Source organism: Abramis brama, assembly GCF_963993115.1.
Source record: "Abramis brama genome assembly, chromosome: 11".
Lineage (NCBI taxonomy): Eukaryota > Metazoa > Chordata > Actinopteri > Cypriniformes > Leuciscidae > Abramis > Abramis brama.
In genome coordinates, this window is record NC_139973.1 from 40,904,358 (window position 1) to 40,926,857 (window position 22,500).

A 22,500-nucleotide genomic window follows, 5' to 3' on the forward strand; every position below is an offset into this window, starting at 1 on the left:
TAAAAAGCAATTTCTTTAAAAGCAAATATCTCCCTTTGCTTTGAACTTTGAGCGTTGTAACTTTGCAGATGTTGTTTATGCTCAAACAGCAACATTACACACTAACTAAAGTTCGAAAAGTGAAATCATAATCAACCACCCCTTTAATGCTGCATTATGACCTTTACTGTGTCACACACTGACTGAAGGAAAGGAAAGTGTTCTGTCAGGCGATTCACACTGTATATATAGAACATTTTAATGGATAATTTTATGGATTTAGTTCTTATTTAATTAATTTGATAAATGTTATAGAATAAACGTCTCATAAAAATACTTTATCACTAAAAAAAAAAAAAAAAAAGATTATTTAAAGGGCTAATATGTAAGAAGTTTTATGTATGTATTTTATGTATTGCCAATAGCCCCTTTCACACATACAGTCTTTACTGGTAAATTACGGGTAAGAGATCATGTGTGAACGGGACCTTTTCAAAAATAAGTGAAGTTGTAACATTACTAGTAAATGACTGGTATGATGCTGTGTGTGAACGTGTGTGTTAAGATCACTTCCGATGACGTATAACAGGATTTCCCAGTGTTTTGGTGCTGATGTGTGAATGGCCTCTTACCGGTAAAAAGCCAGACCGCCGTTGCTTGTGTGAACGGAATATTTTTGTGTATTTACCGGCAAAGTCATTCTGGCAATTTTACGGTAATTTACCGGGATAGCTGTGTGAAAGAGGCTAATGTGTGAACAGCTGGTATCGAAACTTAAAAAACTAGACTTTTTATCTTTAAAACCCTGTAGACTGATTTTTATGTGAAGGACTCAGGCTGTTTTTCCCGGGAAAATCAAAAGGATGTGACGAATACGGTCCTGAGAGCTTCTCTTGACACATGATATTTATGAATGCTTATTCAATGTTCAGGATGAAGCCGAAAGAGTGATTCATGTGTCATGCAAAGAAAAGGGATTAATTCAAACTACAGTCAGATCTATATAGTCTACAGTCTCAAATATACTTTATGATAAAACTATCATAACAGTGTGATATTAAAGGGATGGTTCGGAGTAAAAGGGTCCTTTGCACCATGACCTCGAGCCAAACATCAGAAGCCTTTTTTCCCTTGGTTGAACATTATTAAAGTTAGAGCTTATTTAGAGATATCAGCCGGATGGTTTAGTGCAGGCGCTAATGGATCCAAGGCTGTATCTCATAAATTACCCCACTAATAATGCCCAGAATGGCACCAAACTTCTACAGTAGTACAAATAGGTTCTGTACTCATAAAACAAGGCATTGGAAAGTTTGTAAGTACATCAGGAGTTTAAACTCCTGATGTACTTACAAACTTTGTTTTTGCATGAACAGGCTACATTGTTTCTCAGTTCTCTTAAAAAATATTTAATGTCAAATAAGAAAAAATATAACTTAGTAGCAATGAGGTTTTAAAAAAGCTTGTAAAAACAGCATGTCAAACATTTACACTGTACAAATGAATCTATACAAACAAATCTTAAATGCTTTTGTGTTACAAGATGCTTTTACAGTTCAACATTCAATAAGAGCATTTCTGTTGAAGTGGAATATTTACAGTGAGTCTCCTCATATCGCTGTGAAGAGTTTGTATATTTTACAGTATCAGAATCTGCAGACACACTGTGTATGGTTTTATACTGTATCACTACAGGGGCATTTGCTGATGAGTGCAGTCTGCAGAAACCTGTGTCTGAAGCCTTTGCACTGCAGATCTGATGAACTGATAAAGCATGACTGTATAAAACATAAAATGCAAAGACTGCTACTGGGGTATGAGGTCCGTATCTCGGTGCTCTTTAGATGTGAGATATTTCTACCTTCAAAAAACATATGAAGCCAAGGCACTCAAGAATTTAGAAAAATTCATGGCCATGAATAAATAAAGGCTTTTATATTTTCTTTCTAAACTCTCATATGTTTTTAGAAGTATGTCTGCATATTTTTTGCAAATGTAATTGTGACAAACTCAATTCAAATGTAAAAGGCCATGCGGTCCAATGTTGAAATGCTGGAAAACACCAGCGTAGAGAGACCTCTCTCTGCCACAACAGCTTCAGTGGGTTACACAGCGCACGCAAAGGGGGATTTCGCCAACGTCTGATTGTTGTGTTTGAAATGCTCACAGTTTCTTTCCAGCTGTGGTTTGTGACTGTGATTTATTATGTGATTATTATGTGCCTTTAATTCAGTTTGGTTCGTCATGATTCAGTCCAGAGCCTGAATGTGCTTAGACTTGTATGTGTATCAGAGTCAGAGTCCTCAGGATCGCTTTTTCAGCACTGAAGATGTCATGGCCAAGAACACTTTTTACTCTTGTCTTGTCTTCATGCCTTGTCTTGTTAGGACACAGCAGGCTTGCACAGACCGATCGGTGAGTGACATCAAGGTACCACGCCGTTTCAAGTCGAACAAGCCTACTGTGTCCTAACAAGACAAGGCCTGACAAAATTCCAGCCAATCAGAAGATAGTGTGGGCGGAGTCTCTGCAAATACACTACATTTGCAACGAAATGCATAAGTACATCATATTCATAAATATTACACAATTTTAACATTAATAAAAATACATACTGGGTGACAAACAGTCTTTGCCATAACACTCTCTTGTTTGTTCACATTGAATTCAGTTTGAACGTTCTTGTTTCCTTTAACTTTCAAGATCAGAGGTGGATTATCCATTGTCGCTTTCAACACGGCTATAAAGGTCATGCAAAAGGATATTCAAACTCACATTAGATGCTTTTAACATTAAATGAAGCATATAATTACCACCTGAGACCATCATTGTCATACTCCGTATGTTGTTGTTCCAGCCGCAATGTCGCCATTTCTAAAATAGAATTGTCACATATCGTCATTGTGGCTGATTAGGAAAACTCTCTGATTGACATGGAAAAGATGCCTTTTATCACACGTCATTAGGACACGGCGTTAGGCGATGACGGATAACTTGAGCTTCGGGTAGTTGGATTTGACATTTACGGTTGTGGCATTTCCCGATGAAACGGTCGTCTCCCCGCCCTGGCGGTTTACCTCAGTCTTAGTGAAGCTAATCTTAATGCCGATATTCCTCACTTGCCCGTCTTTGGTGGTCAGACAGCGTTTGCAGAGCAGCTTCAGGATGGCCCGTCGTATGTCTCTGCTAGTCATCGTGTAAATGATAGGGTTAATGAAGGAGTTAATCATGGCCACGCCCAAGAAGTAGTCAGCTTGGAGTAGCACCGCACACTTTTTCGCGGGACACATGAAGTCTATCAGGAGAAGCACAAACAGAGGCATCCAGCACAGAATAAACAGTCCCACTACAATGGTGACCGTCTTTAGCAACGCCATGTGTTTCCTCGAGCGAAGCCCGTAGGCTTTGTGCGGCACGTAGCTCGGGTTCTGCGTGTTGGACTTTACGAAGTGAAAGATGCGTGTGTACAGGGCGACGATGGCCAAAAGGACGCCCATGAACACAAACACGCAGAAGAAGATGTAGTTTTTAGCGTAGAGCGGAAGCACGGTTGAGCACGAGTCCAGGTCACCCAAACAGTTCCATCCCATAATTGGAAGGAGGCCTAGCAACACCGATAGCACCCAGCTAACCCCGATCAGAGCGAACATGCGCTTGCGCTTGGCATGATAATAAGGCTTTGTGTTTAGCATAGTGAAGTAGCGTTCGATGGCGATAGCCAGCAAGCTGATCATAGACGCCGCCAGTGTGATAAACACACCGCCTTCTCTTATAAACCAGAGAAGTGGCGTCAGACTCAGCGTTTTTGGCCCGGACAGCACGATATTTAGCATGTAAGTGAATCCGGCTAGCAGGTCTGAGAGCGTCAGGTTTCCCAGCAGATAATACATGGGCATGTGGAACTTCTTGTTTTTCCAGATGGCCATGAGGACGATGATGTTCTCCACAACGATGATGAAGCAGATGAAGAGGAAGACGATGGCTTCCGGTGTGAGGTTTTCTCTTTGTTTGTCCAGTTTTCCCGTGTGGTTATAGTGGCTCCGGAGGACTTCATTGCTGTGGTAGCTGCGGTAGGATGAGTTGGACGCACCCATGGGTCACCAGAAGTCACAAAACGTCTTATAGCTGTTAGTCTTCCTCAGCTCATCACATTCATCATTGCAGGGTCAAAAAACGTAAGAAGAGTTGAGTTTTACACAGGCAGGTTGTGCTGTTGAACACTGAGCGACCAGTAGTTGGTGCAGGAGAGCAGATCTGCTTCATCCGGGCCCATCACTTCAGTCCTGAAAACACAAGAGCATGAAAACATCATCAGCTTCAACAAAGTGAGCAGAAACATCTTTTAGAAAAAAAGGTACAAAAGCTGTCACTGTGGCGGTACCTTTTCAAAAGGTACACTTTTGTACCTAAAGAGTGCATATTAGTTCCAAAAGTGTACATATTACTACCTAAATGCTACATTTTAGAACCTTTTTGAAGGGTATGTCCCAGTGACAGCTTTTCTGAGAGTGAACAAAGCAAACACTGGCAGCGTCTGCTGTCTGGCCATCCAAACCTTAAGGCCTGGTTCACAGATAGAGATTAGATTAAGTCAGGATTAGGCCTTAGTTTAATTAGATCATTTTAGTAGCTTTTTTAAAAAGTGCCTTAGAAAAAAAACATTACTGGTGTGGATCTTGTGATAAAACAATGGCACTGACAGTTGCTTTCAGTGAAAACAGCTCAAACATGCGTAGAAGGAGAAACAGCTTGATTCCCAATTTATTTTCTTTCTACTAAACCACCATTTACTGTTTTTCCTAAATCACCCCTTTTTATATCATGATTTGCTTCTCTTGTATGTATGCATGACCATTTCCAACTCTTCTTCATGTATAGCTAACTGAATTGACCTTTGCCTATTTTTGTTGTTGTTTTTGGGTGTTTTATTGTTTTTTTTTATTATTATTTTTATTATGAATATTATGTAAAAGAGATGAACTATTATTAAATTAAATTATAATATTGTTGTAATATGCTGCCATAATTTGTTACATCTAAATAAAAAAGTGTTAAAAAAAACACAGCTGAAACATGCATTTTAGTCCGGGACTAGCTTAAGCCTTGTCTGTGAAACCGGGGGTGAATTACTTTAAGTCTTCTGGTCAAACGCTACTCTTCATATTTAATGGAGTTTAGAGAAATTAATTTGAGCCAGTCTGATTCATTTCATGCCCAGAAATCTTTAGTCTGTTCTAGTTGTTCAGTTTCAGATGTGTGTGAGTGATGTGGAGCCGAGGAACTCTGGGGCTCCGTTCAGACACATGTTAACGATTACCCGTATCACATTACATTAGAGAACTGCGTATGTAAAAGATTGATGCTTGTTTGGCACAGGAAAACACCTCAACTGATCGTAAGTTCTTCCAGTTAAATGAAAAGCTCTTGCAAAGTCTGTAGATTTATATCAGGACGCATCAAATTAAAGACAATCTGTCCATTGAAATATCCAGTTATATTTGATTCAGTAACACTTTACAATAAGGTTAATGAGTTACACTTCATTTGATGGTCCACTTTATACACTGTAAAAAAAGTTGCTGTCTTAAATTTTTTAAGTGCAATCAACTTTTTAAGTCATTTATTACATTAAACTTACTTAAAAAAAGAGATGAATCTTATTCTAAAAAGCTGATTTTGATGAGTTAAAGCAATGTAAAAACATGTTGTCATAACTTATTGATCATATAATTATTTATAGTGCAGACATTCTACTAACTATACATGCTCTCGTTAGTAGTAGAGTGATAGGGTTCGGGTTAGTAAGTTGACATAGTTGCAAAGTTACTTAAGTCTAAAGTGGACCATCAAAATAAAGTGTTACCAGTTAATAACAGTAACAATGAGCAATACATTTGTTACAGTATTTATTCATCTTAAATGTTTGTTAATAAAATATACAACTGTTCATTGTTAGTTAATATCAGCTCAGGTCCATCAAATAATATTTAGATACTTTAAAATTTAATATATATATATATATATATTTTAATATCTATATATAATTTTTAGATTTAATAATATATAAGTAAATGTTGAAAATAACATGATCCAAGATTAATATATTCTTTAGAAGTCATTTTTGTTCATGTTTACTGATGTTATCAAATGGAACCTTATTTTTAAACTTTAACTTTCCACAGATTTGATCAAAGAGACACTAAAATCATTTAAATGTTACAAATAAATAAATAAATAAATGTTTTACATTTTAGATTGTTGGATGTCAGACGTCTTTGGTTCTTAAAAAAAGCTTATATGGTAGTTATTAATCAGAAGCACATATACAGAGCATCTGCTTCTCAAAATAGTGCAGCAATGTTATTCATATTATCCAGGTCACATAAAACAATGAAATAACACACAAACTGGAATGAATAATTCCAGGCAGAAACTCTCTCTCACACAAACGTGCGCGCACAACTTGCACTTATTCATATTCTCCCACAGAGTTCCTGACCCTCATTATTCATAGTAATTATTTGTCAGAAAGGCTAGAAATTGCTTACCGTTTCTAGATGTGTGATAGTGAAGCTTCTGCTGTGGCATGAAGAACTACAGTGGCAGGAGAAACACGACTCAACATGAAACTAGATGAGCTGCACACGCACACACACACACACACACACACACACACCCTCTCGCACTACTTCAGAGTCAGACCTTCAGTGGTTGATGAGGGTTTAGCACTTTTTATGTTTGTTGGTTTCCGTGAGTCATAATATAACTCTGACATGGATGTTTCTGTAGGAGTAGCCTAACAATAATGTCCACTGATAAACGCGTCAATTCGCTCAAAATGCGCTAATCTCAGCGATGTAACCGATAATGACACTAAATCGATCGTTCCATAAAGAACCTTTAAAATTCCATTCCACAAAAGGTTCTTTATTAGTGCAAAAAGGTTTCCAAAAATGGTTCTTCTATGGCATTCCCCCGAAAACCCTCTTTTAAGCTTTAATTTGAAGACTTTAACCGTGAAAGGCTGGCCGCTGAGACTCGACTGAGCCGAATGAAGGTTCAGTGGAATAAAATGATCGTTGGATCAGACTCGAGTTTAGACTTGTCTTCTCGTGTTCTGCCTCAGGTATCAGAGTTACTGTTCATCTCTGAGCTTCCTGTTCACACACCTGCGCATTTATTTGTGTGTTTGAACTGTGTCTCAGTGTCGTGAGGGAACCTCCCGTGACACACATCAGGAGGACTAGAGCATGAGAACAACTCGGATAAACACACACACACACACACACACTGAGCATCTGTGATTATCTGGCAGACGTTGGGCAAAAAGAGATAATCTCTGAACTGGTTTGAATGTGAAAGCAATTATTTATAGCAAATGCTTTATTCATAACGAACTCACTTTTTTAATGAAGTCTGCAATGAAAGTTGCGAAAATAGAAGAGAATTCTATTGATGTAACATAGGAATCTGTAGCCTATTTGGTGTCTTGTAATTTTTTATTTTTTATTTTTCTTTTATCTTTGGAGCTTTTGTCTTTTAGGCCTATGCCTGTTTTTTGTTTTGTTTTTTTTGTAATGTTGTTTACAAGTAAAAAAAGATCCGGTTTCTGTCTGGCCAGATCCTGCAGAACGTCTTCAGTTAAACTGGTTTAAAGATGCCGTATTCACTGGTGTATCGGGTGATGAAATATAAGCAAGCGTGTTTGTTTGTTTGTTTGTTTTTAGCAAGAATGTTCAGAGTTTTGTTTAAAGGTCATGTGCATCCACTGATGCTTAGATGCAGAGCCGTTGAATATGAGAGTTGCGACACTGAGATCTCGCCTCCACGCGGTCACGTGGTTCATGAAGCTCTACTACATAGTTTCAAACAAATCCGCGTTGCCGATGATTGTAAGCGGGGCAGACAGCAGCGGCTATATTTGCAGCAAATATCGGTAAATATTGACGCATAATGTACATTGATTATTACGTTGACACTTAAATGATTTAGGCTACATATGATAGCATTTTTCTTTCTTTCTGGGGAGCAGCAGAAACACAGCATTAATACGTTTTTGTGTTTAATTTTGGAGGGAAATGGGGTGCTCCAATAATGTAGAATACAGTTACAGCAACGACCATTTGCAGCACATTTCTGTAAATATGATGAAGAGACGGCATTGACGTTAACAGTGTGGTCACCTGAAATGAAACTGGAGATATGGTTACTGAGTGGAATAACTATGTTCATAACATTAACGTGATTCATTTCAGTACATGTACACATACTGTACACAGTATACAGTATACATGTATGTGTGTGTGTGTGTGTGTTCTGATAAATGGTTTGAAAGGATGTAGAGGTACATTAGCCATACTAAAATGAATCCTTTAACAGTTAATGTTATGGATCGTATTTAGGAACAGTTATTTCACTCAGTAACCATCTCTCCAGTTACACACACACACACACACACACACACACACACACACACACACACACACACACACACACACGTGTATATGTATGTATGTAAATATATATATATATATACATGCATCAGCCAAAAGTTTTGGATCAGTAAGATTTTTAATGTTTTTAAAATAAGTCATCTCTTCTGCTCACATTCACAAAGGCTGCATTTATTTGATTAAAAATACATTTAAAAATATATATATATATTGACAATTTTAAATATATATTTTCTATTTTAATATATTTAAAAAATTTAATTTATTCCTGTGATCAAAGCTGAATTTCCAGCATCATTACTCCAGTCTTCAGTGTCACATGATCCTTCAGAAATCACTCTAATATGATGATTTGCTGCTCAAAAAACATTCATTATTATTATCAATGTTGAAAACAGTTGGTAATTTTTTTTTCAGGATTCTTTGATGAATAGAAAGTTCAAAAGAACAGTGTTTATTTGAAATAAGATCTTTTGTAACATTATAAATGTCTTTACTGTAACTTTGATCAATTTAATTAATTGGTGCATAAAGTATTGATTTCTTTTATTTATTTCCCCCCAAAAATAAAATAGAAATTCCTACTGACCCCAAAATTTTGAACGGTAGTGTTTAATGTCACAAAAGCTTCTATTTCAGATAAATGCTGTTCTTTTGAACTTTCTATTAATCAAATAATCCTGAAATAAAAATGTAAATAACTTTTTTCAGCATTGATAATAATGAGATATGTTTCTTGAGCATCAAATCATCAGAATGATTTCTGAAGGATCATGTGACACTGAAGACTGGAGTAATGATGCTGAAAATTCAGCTTTGATCACAGGAATATACTGTATATATCACATTGAAACAGCTGTTTTAAAATATAATAATATTTCACAATATTACTGTTTTTTGTGTGTGTTTTTTTAAAAATCAAATAAATGCAACTTTGGTGAGCAGAAGAGACTTATTTTAAAAAGATTAAAAATCTTACCGATCCAAAACTTTTGACTGGTGCACATACACACACAATCATTGTTCTTGAAACTTTTATGTCAATAAAGCCCTTTGAATTAAATACATTTTTTTGTGTGTTTAATTTTGGAGGGAAGGGGGACTGCTCCCATGAGGTATAATACATTTACAGTATTTACTGTATATATTTTTCTTGTGCTTCTATGGTCATAATTACTAACATCCTAATGTTATGTTAAAATACATTCACATAAACCTGCACAACAAGTGAATATCAATTAAAGCTGCTCAGTTTAAGTCAAGAAAGAAGTTTGGTCAACGGTAAAAAATATACAAGCTAACCGATTGCATTCAACAAAACATTTAATTATATATTATATCTAGGGAGAGGGTAGGCAAGTTTTCCTTGAATGTTCTGTCTTCAAAGAAACTCGTTCGACTTCCTACAGGGAGAGAAAGATGGCAGAAAGCAGGCCAGAAAAGGAATACAAGTGTTCACAGTAGCCATTACATTCTGCCACCGACGCTGTAGGATGACATCTGGAGACGGGGTGGTGAATCGAGGATCAGTCAAATGCTTATCCATACATTAATAACACAAGCATTCAAACTCCACACCATAAGAAATGCTATAGTTACTTGGATTTTTGGGTGAGAGCATTTCCCTGCCAGAAGCAGACGTGTCGGCCCCAGAGGAGACCGGGTCCTGAAAGAAGCCTGTTGCTGTTGGAGAGAACTGGTGGTGGTACAGAAAGAGGAAACAGTGTTAAAGGTAATACAATCGAAGGACAGATTAAATACACATTGAAAGCCTTTGTTTCCTAAACATTTTCATGAAGTTGAGATTACAGAAGTGAGAGTACACACCTAGTTAGGTCCATACCTATTTGGTCATTTGTCATGATTTCTGTTATTTTGACTATTTGACTAAATTATGCAAATTAGGGAAAATATAATTTTATATTTTTATTGCATTATGATCCTGTATACAAAGCTCAGCCATAAATTCTGCTTTTCTATAATGTTCAGGATTTTTTATACTGTCATAGAGGTGTACATACGTTTTAGCACTGAGGTCTTCTTTGTGGGGGTGCTGCTGTACTTATTTGCTTTATATCCAGATATATTTCTAATATTCTGACCTCCTCATGTATGTAAATAGGGTTGACAAAAAAACTCTGAATACAATATAGTGAAACATCACATTTAAAGGGGACATATCATGCCAAATGCACTTTTTTAGCCCTTAAATGCATTTTGTTGTATATTTGGAGTGTTTAGAAGTACAGAAAATATGAAATTATTCTCTTCAGGTGCTTCGTTGATATCTTTATATTCTGTTTTGGTCATATTTTTCAACCTGTTCCGATTTTTCTGTTATCTATGACGTTTTTTGAACTATTACGTCACAGTATTTGCAGCGGAACTGCCAAATAAGGACATTGACTTCCGGCCCAACACTTCGAGCAATCCGCCATTTTTATTTCTCGCTGCAATTTTGTAGTCCAAGCTAAAGGATGCAAAGTTACGAGAGGGTAAGTTAAAATGTTCGGTTGTTGGATGTAGTAACCCACACGCTTCATTACACCGTCTAATGTAGATGAACTGCCGCGCTTGTTACAGGACGCATGTTTAACTGAAAGAACGAGCAGAGAGAGAGACCCGGTCTTCTTTCTGAAGAAGAAATTTCTCAGTTAATTTATAAATCTAATTCTTCCACATGTCTACTTGATCCTATACCAACTCATTTGGTAAAGGCTTGTCTTCCCTCTTTATCTTCTCTTATAACTCGTATTATTCACACTTCTCTTAGTTCCGGCATTGTTCCATCATCTTTTAAAATAGCTGCCATAACCCCTGTTCTTAAGAAACTTGGCGCAGACCCAAACAATTTAGATAATTACCGTCCTATCTCAAATCTTCCATTTATTTCAAAAATTCTTGAAAAAGCAGTGGCAGCACAGGTTCATGCTCATCTTAGTAATAATAACTTGTATGAGTGTTTTCAGTCAGGGTTTCGTCCTAAGCATAGCACTGAAACTGCACTAGTGAGAGTAACGAATGACCTGTTAATGGCTGCTGATGGCGGGTTGTTATCTATTCTTGTTCTACTTGACTTGAGTGCAGCTTTTGACACAATTTCACACAGTATTCTCTTGCATCGACTATCTGACATTGGTATCACTGGTATTCCTTATGCCTGGTTCACTTCATACCTTTCAAACCGCACACAGTTTGTACAACTAAAGAAATTTCATTCCCAACCTTCTCCTGTTAGCTGTGGTGTCCCCCAAGGCTCTGTCCTAGGCCCCCTATTGTTCCTAATTTACCTTCTCCCACTCGGCAATATCTTTTCAAAATTCGGTATTAAATTTCACTGTTACGCCGATGATACACAGCTTTACATTTCTACAAACCCTGATTCCATTCTCCCTCCCGCCTGTCTTACCAACTGCCTTCATGAAATAAATGTTTGGTTTTCTGCCAATTTCCTCAAAAAAGACTGAAGTACTCCTCATTGGTACTAATTCTACTCTCTCTAAGTCATGCAGTTTTTCATCATCCATTGACGGTTCTTCCATTTCTCCCTCCCGCCAGGCTAGGAACTTGGGGGTCATCTTTGACAGTATCCTATCATTTGATGCTCACATTAATAACATAACCAGGTCTTGTTATTTTCATCTCCGCAATATTGCTCGCCTCCGTCCATTTCTCACTCCGCATAGTTCCTCTATTCTTGTTCATTCGCTTGTCACCTCCCGCATCGATTATTGTAACTCTCTATTATCTGGTTTACCACACAAATCTCTTCATAAACTCCAGCTGATTCAGAATTCTGCAGCTCGTATCATAACCCGGACTTCACCTATTCAACACATCACCCCATCACTTCAACAGCTACATTGGCTTCCTATCAACTTTCGGATTGAATTTAAAATTCTCCTCCTCACATACAAATCTCTTCATCACCTCGCTCCACCTTACCTTTCAGACCTCTTACATCCCTACACCCCTTCTCGAACTCTCCGTTCCTCTTCATTGGGTCTCCTCCATACACCTTCTGCTCGCCTAACCACCATGGGCCATAGGGCCTTTAGTCGTGTTTCTCCTCGTCTTTAGAATTCTCTCCCAGTCAACATCCGTAATTCTGACTCTTTAGCTCAATTTAAAGTCAAACTTAAAACTCATTTATTCAGAACTGCTTATCTTCTATGATTACTTCGTGCACTCAAGTCCAGTATTTTTATTCTTTATTTATTTATCTTTGTTGCTGTTTTTTATTGACATTGTTATTTACTGTTATTTTCTGTTTTAACATTGTTACTGTTGCTACTTGTTGTACGGTGACCTTGAGTGGTTTGAAAGGCGCCTTAAATAAAATGCATTATTATTATTATTATTATTATTAAAAGGTCGGAAGACCAAAGTTTTATGTGTAAATACAGTACACACCATTGCAATACATCCATATGAAGACGTTGTTCTACAGGTTCGTCGTCTTCATTTTCATCTCGCTCCGGCTCCGACTCTGGCTCGAACATGTAAGGCTGGCTGGACAAGTCTTCCGTTGTTGACATTTTGTTAATAACGTGTGAATAAAAAGTTTCTGTGCCGCTAGATAATCGTATCTCTGCTATCAAACTACAAAAATGGCCGAACGGGGTGGAGTTGAACCGAGTGTGGGCGGGGTATGAAGTGTCTCAATTGTATTTAAAGAGACCGCACCAAAACGAGTTGCTCTCAGACACGCATCAGAAAAGGGGCCTGTGGAGCTATAATAATGAGGAATTCAGACCCAAGCATTGCAGTTCTGCTTTATATAGACTACAAATGTATGATTTAAATGTAAAAAGGAACCATTTAAAAGCATGATATGTCTCCTTTAACTATGACTTCAGTATTGAATTTACACATTTCTGACTGGTAGCTAACGTTAATGAAGTGTTGGTCATGTAAGCTAGCTGCAATTAAATATTATCTTCCAATAAACATTAACTAAAGTCGGCTACATAAATTGCAACTGCTGACTAGATTCATGAGAGGACGGCTAATGTGTGTCAAAAATAAGTGTTTGTAAAAATAAACTATCGGTGTTTGGAACTGTCAGTGTTTGGAACTATCGGTGTTTGGAACTGTCAGTGTTTGGAACTATCGGTGTTTGGAACTATCGGTGTTTGGAACTATCAGTGTTTGGAACTGTCAGTGTTTGGAACTATCAGTGTTTGGAACTGTCAGTGTTTGGAACTATCAGTGTTTGGAACTGTCAGTGTTTGGAACTATCAGTGTTTGGAACTGTCAGTGTTTGGAACTATCAGTGTTTGGAACTGTCAGTGTTTGGAACTGTCAGTATTTGGAACTATCAGTGTTTGGAACTATCGGTGTTTGGAACTATCAGTGTTTGGAACTGTCAGTGTCTGGAACTATCAGTGTTTGGAACTGTCAGTGTTTGGAACTGTCAGTATTTGGAACTATCAGTGTTTGGAACTATCGGTGTTTGGAACTATCGGTGTTTGGAAATATCAAAACGTCTCGATCGCCCCCCGGTGACTGGTCCTAGTATAGGTCATAAGCCCCGCCTCCCTGTGTTATTCAACGGGACGTGAGACCAACTAAACAATTAAATTACACTTCAAATATCTTTTTTCCAAAGGTGGTTTCTGTTATTTGCTGTCGTTTTTATCACGCTGATGTAAGTTCAAGTGTCTGTTTCAAAAATAAGTTGGTTTTTAGTTAGTTACGTGATGCGGTCGTGTAACGTCATGATTGACAGCTGTGATTGACAGGTTCTCTGAGCGAAGTAGTCACTGAAGCACCAACGGCCATTTTTTTTGGGATCTTCGGAGGACTGAGGAGATTGTATTTACTTTATTTTTACAAGCCTCTTGTCGTACTGCAATCAATTTTTTAAAAAGTATGCAGAATGCACACTTATTTTTTGGGGCGTCGTCCATCTTTTTTTACAGTCTATGGGAACTATCAGTGTTTGGAACTATCGGTGTTTGGAACTATCGGTGTCTGGAACTATCGGTGTTTGGAACTGTCAGTGTTTGGAACTATCGGCTGCTCCACGACACGCGTTACTTCCGCATTCCAAAGTCCCCATGGCAGTCTATGAGAGTGTTGTAATGCTGTTTTTCAATGGCTCTGGTTAGATGCGGCTGATAAAGAGTTCAGAGGTCAGACAGGGAGTCCAGTTTGACCTTTGAGGTCACATTGTGTACAGTTAAACAGTGCAACATGAAAAACTGCATAATGCATAAAAAAATACAAGATATCTTTAATTAAAGAAATTACATTAGATTTTAAATGTAGGACCAACTAGAAAATACTTTTCTTTCTTGTAAATGCATTGGCTCTGCTGTGGTTGCAGAGCTTCATTTATATATTGTGGTAAACGAGGAGGTTGTTTCCTGTAATTCTGCAGTTGTTGGCACAACCACAACCCGTCCTCTCCCCGAGGTGTGGCAAGTCCATGCCAGACTTTATAAATAAAACAAGCACAAAACAAGTTTTTAAAATAAATTGTGTGTTTTTTTTTATAGAATATTACAGTAATGAAATGAGGATGGGATTTTTTTATCCAACACTTTTATCGCTTTCTTATACAGTGATTCTATTAACTTAAGGGTTGTGCCACCTATGAATGTGGTGTGAAATATGTAAAAAAAATCATTGAATGTAAATACAACCTGGCAGCACCAACTGTCAAAAATAGCCTAATGTACTTAAAATTCTTTAAATTAAAGTTTACAATATTAGACAACTTTTTACATGACTTTTAAACGTTAGAGTAGAATCCAAGGTAACCCCAGGATACGTAAACTCATTAATATTTTCAAGCTCCTTCCCTCTCTTGAATGTTTCATCTCTACTAATTGTTTTGCAAACATCCTAAACAGTTTTTTTTTAATTTTTTTTATTCAATAATAAATCTGATTTGGTAAGCCAATCCTGAACATTTGTCATAGTAGAAATCAAAGTAATCGAAGCTTCTTTAAAATTATTTGCATGTGTAAAAATCATCTGCATAAATCTGAATATTTACATATTAACATGCTCCATGTCAAGCATTATATAAAGTGAAAATAAAATTGGTCCCAAGACGGAGCCTTGTGGAACCCCTTGGGGCAAGTGAGGTAAGAAGAATTAGTTCCGTCAAAACACACACATAGTTTCCTATTTAAAAGATGATAATGAATGTCTAAAGGTCATGTGCATCAATGATGGTTAAATGCCGGCGGATAAAGGGCATCCAGTTTGACCTTTGAGGTCACATTGTGTATAGTTAAACAGGGCAACATGAAAATAATGCAAAATTCAGAAATGAAAAAACAAGATATCTTTCGTAAAAGAAATGACATTAGATTTGAAAAGAAGGACCTACTAGAAAATACTTTCTTTTTTCTTTCTTGTAAATGCATTGGCTCTGCTGTGGTTGCAGAGCTTCATTAATATATTGTGGTAAACGAGGAGGTTGTTTCCTGTAATTCTGCATGTTGGGCTGCGCGTCTCAGAATCTGATGGTTTTACTCATTCAGACAATAATAAAGGTTTCTGTTTGCTCTTAATACACCCTTGAATGCTGCGTGTGCAGGGTTATGTGTGTGAGTGGGAAGTTGGTTTATGATGGTTCAGTGTAGTAACATGAGTAGCTTGTTTAGTGTGTTCTTCATCCCTCTTCCTCCTCATATAGAGCAGCTGTAAAACGAATGTATGATATTCTCATTTCAAACATATTTGATGAATCTCCCACACTTTGTTGCTTGTTCCCTTTGTCTTTTTCTCTGTACTATTTACAGCTCATTTTATGCGTTGTGTGTGTGTGTGATTGGTTGTTGGTTTTGTGTTCACAGCTTACAAAAATATGTTCTAAAAAGGTTTTGCTAATGTTCACATTATGTTATGAAAATGTTATTTCTGAATGTTGTCTAAACAGTTTAAAAAAAGGTTATTTCTTGGTTATGTGAACTTGAAGGGAACAATCCATTTCCATCATTTAACATTATGTGAATGTTACTTTTGTATGTTCTCTAAATGTTCCGAAACAAGTAGTAACATTTAGAAAACGTCCAACTAAAACGTTTCAGAAAAAAACGTATAATAAGCGATGTATAAATAATGTTTTGTGCTAATGTTTTGAGAACATTAATAAAGAGCAGATCTTCTATTAACGTCACTGGAAGAACTTTTGTTCATAACTTTGAGAAAACCTTGTCAGAACGTTCCCTGGTAACTTGGGTGTTCGTTTTGACCTTTAGTTCAGAAGAGTTTCATTCATCTGTGAATCTGTGTGTCTAAACCAACGCAACGCGATTCTGCTTGTGTGTCCTGCTTGTATAAAACCTCAACACAAGAAACCTGAAAGCATGAAAGTCATGTGAGCAGACACGCCAGCGCTCACACACTCGCCAGCGCTCACACACTCGTCTGCTTATCTGTCTGTCGGATTGTTGTAGTATCTGAACATCTCTTCTCTTTCTTTCTGTTTAGGTTGTTTTAAGGTTTATGAGACTAAACAAACCCACCGTCTTCCTGCTCTCTGCCTGAACACAAGCAAAACAAACATGAAAACACACAGACACAGACACACTCAGACACACTCAAACACACTCACACACACACACACACACACACAGAGACACACATACACACACACACCCAAGCATGCACACACACACACACACACACACACACACACACACACACACAGACGCACACACACACACGCACACGCACGCACACGCACACACACAGAGACACAGAGACACACAGAGACACACACGCACACACACACACACACACACACACACACACGCACACGCACACACACAGAGACACACAGACGCACACACACACACACACACACACACACACACACACACACACACGCACACACACACAGAGACACACAGACACACAGACGCACACACACACACACACACACACACACACACACACACAGGCCTGATTATTACAAAACTTCCACATGTAGCAGGAAATGTTACATTATTTTTGTAATTACTTTAGAGTGTTTTGGTTTGTAAATGACCTTTTAAAGGTCATGAGGTCATCGCTGTGATTGACAGCTATTCATGTTGCATTTTTATTTATTTGGACATTGTCAAGTTTTATTTTTGCAATCTTTTGATTGGTTGATTCCTCAACTAAAGACACTTTCATATTAATCTCCGCTAAAACACACTTTCACACTTTCTTCTTCCATTTGTCCAGCGCTGGACAGACGATCACTCTGACATGAACAACTTCATCGCATCTCAATCGATGTTTCTTGTTTGATAACATTCTATAAACTTCATTGCAAAGATAAGCAATATTAGACAAGGAAAAAGAGAGCTGTTTTTCCGAATATCAGCACGATTGCAAAAGTGACACTGATTTTATACAACTCAATATCAAGAAGTTAATATTAAACGAGTTACATTTTAGACACAGTATTGTCTGTCTCTGTATTGCCATCGAAAATTGGCTGAGCGAATGATTGAATTACCCATGCATAAAATAATCGGTCACTGGCTTCTTTCCTTAATGAATCAGTCCTTTTGAACGAATCAAATGATTCAAGAGTCAATGTGACAATACGATTTCTCTATAACAGAACAAAAATGTTTTTTTTTTTCTGTTCACCTACAGGACAATCCGACTCAATACAAACACGTGTGTGTGTGTGTGTGTGGGTGTGTGAGACTGCAGACAGTGATGTCATGCTGCATTCACACATTCACTGAGCTTTAGGGTGATTCACACACACACATAATTACAGGCTGAATGTCTCTTCGATAACGTGTGTGTCTGTCTGATTGTCTCACTCTTGTTTTTCTGTGGATCACACAGAGAGAGAGAGATGATAAATGTAGGGGTTTGCTTAATAAAATGAACATTAATATAAATTTGTCATTTGAGGCATGACATAAAACTGATTTACATATTAAAATGTTATGTAATGTTATAATTTATATGTCGCTGTTTATGATTATTCAGTAGTTAACAGTAAAGTCGGCATGAAACGTTTTTTTAAATTTTAATGACATGTTTACTGGCGTGAGGACGGGGCAACCTGTCACTCACATGAGATCAGCCAATAGCAAACCACAACCATCCAATCAATTCCCCACAGACACAATCAAGCCCCGCCCACATTTGTTCTTGTTCCAGAAGCGTTTCACTCGATGTACGAGAAGAAAAGACGAGCGTAACTCCTAGAGAAGACTGTTCATACGGACTTTTGATGAGGTTCAAACTGGTTTCTTTAATCCATCATCCTGTGCAAATGGATTTTTAAATGGCAATCATTTTTTATTATATATTTTTTATTGTGGTATTGTAATTTCAGGGAAGAAAGAAATAATAACACAGGCATAATTGACATGCACACTCACACAAAGCTCAGTTTCAGGACTGTCCCTTCACCCTAATGTAGGCGTTACCTGCCCTAGAAAAGCTGTACATGAATCGCTCACCCATGTAGAAAAATGATGCATTGTTGCCAGATATTCATTACAGAAAATCACCAGAATGTGCCAAAATAAATCAAATCAAATCAACAAAAAGTAAAGCAGAACTGTAGACTTTCAAGTTTCAATTTCAAACAATTTCATCGGTGTCATGTTCAACACATCTCAAATGATGTATCATGTTTGATAATTACATTCTAAACATGTTTTGGAATAAAAAGGCAGACACTTTTGCTAAGGCATATAAACATATCCCCCCACACAAAGTACAGATTATCTGGCAACATGGATTAGAAACTAAATGTAATGTAAGAAGGATTAAAGAATGAATTTTATGTACAACTACTCTGGAAATTGGGTCTGTTGGTGTTCTGATCACTTATGAGTGAGTTTACCGTGTTTCTTGACATGATGAAAGATTTACAGACGAGGTTCAGATCCCGTTTCTCTGATGGATGTTGACTTTGCCATCTAGTGGAAAGTGAGAGATGTTTATGAGGCCTGTGCAGCTTCAGTGAACGTGAATCCTGAGGCTTTCAGAAACACACTGATGCGAAACTAAGACTCAACACGACCCGCAGTGAAGCTCATCTCATCTCATCTGATCTTCTCATTCTGAAGCTGAAAGCCGCAGAAACAACAGCGAGATGTTCATCATAAATCATCCAGACACAACAGCAGTTTCTCCTCACGATTCAGTGGGTTCATGTTTTTAATATAATCCCAGCTGACAGAGAACGTTCTCAGAACTTGTAACGTTCTGGCAAGGTTCTCTCAAAGTTATGAGCAAACGTTCTTTCAGTAACATTAAATGGTAGTTACTACTTGTTTCAGAACATTCAGAGAACTTTCAAAAGTAACATTCCCATAATATTTGCAGAATGGAATTGTAGGCTGACACTTGGTACATCCAATCCTGGCAAAATCATGACACAAGAAATCCATAGATACCACATTTATGATTTTCTGACAAACTGTTCAAAAGTTATTGGCCAAAATAGCTATTTTCCAGATCTCATGACCTGTAGGTGGCGCTGTTCCCAACTTTGGCATGGACCCTCAGATCATGGCTCCGATGAAGCGTACCAATTTTTGTTTCGATTGATCAAAGTTTAGCCGAGATAAAGCCTATGAACCAATTTTGGGTCGACCTCGTTAAGTTCGAGACATCATAACTTTTGAACAAAGATGAATAAAAATGTCAAAGTTATGAATTGTTACAGGTCTGCGAGATTCACTACACTTCCCATCACTCTCCTCTGTTCCCACCTGCATGTCATTCCTGATCACACACACCTGCACCTCGTCATCACCATCACCACCACCACTAAACACACACTCTTCACTGTCCGGTCTCGTTCATACGAAGACGACTACATTTACATTTACGCATTTGGCAGACACTTTTATCCAAAGCGACTTACATTGCATTTCAATGTACACATTTACATTCTTATCAGTTCTTGCTTTCCCTGGGAATCGAACCCATGACCTTGGCGTTGCAAGCGCCAATGCTAAGCAAGGACCTTTTTCATCTCATGAGTTGAGGTATTAGTGACTAATGCTAAGCGCTAAGCAAGGACTACTTACTCTGCTATCGCTAACCTTGATTCTCCAAACGACTGTTCTCCATCTCTATTATAATAATACATAATACTACTAACTTAAAGGGAACGTTAGCAAAACGTTTTGTTGCATTTGTATCGGGCAACATCTAATATTTGGTTTACTGTTTCATTCAGATCTGTTAATGAAAAGCTTTAAAATGTGTGTAAATCAACGCTGAAAGACTGATATGCTGAATAAAAACAAATGTTTTATTTTAAAACTACTTTTATATTAGCTGTACAGTGAAACATAATGTGGTGCAAACAGAATATACCAGCAGCAGTGTGTGTGCGTGCGTGTGTGTGTGAGAGAGAGAGAGAGAGAGTGTCTGTGTGTGTGTGTGTGAAGGAAATGTGTGTGTGTTATCAGATAACCGAGCGTCCGTGAGGATCCGTTCAACGGCCCGTGTGCGGTGAGAGAGCTGATATCTGCGTCTTACACACTCTTCGTCTGTCACTAGCAGATGAAATGTAGTGAAGGTTTCCTGTTCAAACACACACACACACACACAGGTTTGTTTTGCTATACTTGTGAGGACATTCTATAGGCGCAATGGTTTTTATACTGTACAAACTGTATATTCACCTACACTAACCCTACCCCTAAACCTGCCCAACACACACACACACACACACACACACACACACACACACACACACACACACACACACACACACACACACACACACACACACACACACACACACACACACACACACACACACACACCCCTAAACCTACCCATTACAGAACACTATGCATTTTTACATTTTTAATAAAACACCGTTCACGTTGTAATACCAGTGTAATACCAGTGTCATTATACAAATCTGTCCTAATAAATCCCCAAAACACACACACACACACACACACACACACACACACACACACACACACACACACACACACACTGCTTTACATGAGTCTCTTCATAATGACCAACACAAACCCTGTAGCTTTCATACATTCATTCAGTAATTGTTTGGCATGTTCTGTTCTGTGTGTGTGTGTGTGTGTGTATGTGAGTGTGTGTGTGTGTGTGTATATGTGAGTGAATGTGTGAGTTTGTGTGTGAGTCTGTTTGTGAGTGTGTGTGTGTGAGAGTGTGTGTTTGAGAGAGTGTGTGTAAGAGAGTGTGTGTGCGAGTGTGTGTGTGAGAGTGTGTGTGTGTGTGTGTGTGTGAGAGAGAGAGTGTGTGTGTGTGTGTAGCTCTGTGTCCTTTGAGACCCTGATTTTGCTAAAATGTTTCAAGTGTCTCACCTCTGAGTTGCTTTAACCCAGAACTGTGTGTGTGTGTGTGTGTGTGTGTATCCTGTTCAGCTGGAGCTCTACAAGAATGTCCAGCACCTGAATACTATCAGGAATAATTACTGAACAATTTACCTTTAAAATCATCACAATAATATTAAACCACACATATCTTCAGCCAACAGGAACGTTCTGTCAAGATTCTCTCAAAGTTATGAACAAACGTTCTTCCAGTGACGTTAATAGAGTTATCTGGTCTTTACTAATGTTCTCAAAACTTTAGCACAAAAACATTATTTACACATCATTCATGGAGCATTTTTTTTTTCTGAAATGTTTTAGTTTGACATTCGTCTGACATTTTTTAAATGTAACTACTTGTTTCAGAACGTTCAGAGAACATTCAAAAGTAACATTTCCATAATGTTTGAAGAATGATACAGTGGAATGTTCCCTTAACGTTCGCACAACCAAGAAAAAAACTGGTGCTGTTCGCATGTCAGTCAAAAGGGACAGAATTTTTGTTTTCATTTCAATGAAAGGAATTATTATTGCTGAAGTGAAAAAAGTGAACTTGAAAAAAGTGACAGAATTTTACATTTATTGTTATAAATAATGCATTTTAAACTTTTATATGAAATCTATATGTTCAAAAACACGTTTGTTCCAAATTTGTGGTTGATATCTAAAAAATGAGCTTTCAGTCAAAAAAAAGGTACCATTTTTCGGTCAAAAATGACTGACGAACACCAGAGGGTTAAACATTTTAAAAACTGGAG

General features: G+C 37.6%; 2 protein-coding genes across 2 annotated transcripts in view; one reads left to right on the forward strand and one right to left on the reverse strand.

The window, feature by feature from the left end:
* Positions 1 to 1,369: 1,369 nt before the first annotated feature.
* Positions 1,370 to 6,685, reverse strand: s1pr5b (sphingosine-1-phosphate receptor 5b). The gene is made up of 2 exons (XM_084128868.1): positions 6,528 to 6,685; positions 1,370 to 4,262 (listed from the first exon to the last, which is right to left on the reverse strand). Exon 2 carries the CDS (start codon positions 4,071 to 4,073, stop codon positions 2,955 to 2,957), a length of 1,119 nt encoding a protein of 372 aa, XP_083984994.1. The 5' UTR covers positions 4,074 to 4,262; positions 6,528 to 6,685; the 3' UTR covers positions 1,370 to 2,954.
* Positions 6,686 to 7,858: 1,173 nt separating this feature from the next.
* The window catches only part of LOC311092339 (NACHT, LRR and PYD domains-containing protein 3-like), a 59,098-nt gene continuing 44,456 nt past the window's right edge, over positions 7,859 to 22,500 (forward strand). Inside the window, exons 1-2 of the mRNA XM_084128993.1 lie at positions 7,859 to 7,915; positions 9,842 to 10,164. The gene's annotated coding sequence lies outside the window, so the exon portion shown is untranslated. The remainder of the gene's footprint in view (positions 7,916 to 9,841; positions 10,165 to 22,500) is intronic.

Excerpts from the sequence above, each read along its gene's own strand:
- s1pr5b (XM_084128868.1), bottom strand. The coding sequence starts at position 4,073 with ATGGGTGCGTCCAACTCATCCTACCGCAGCTACCACAGCAATGAAGTC.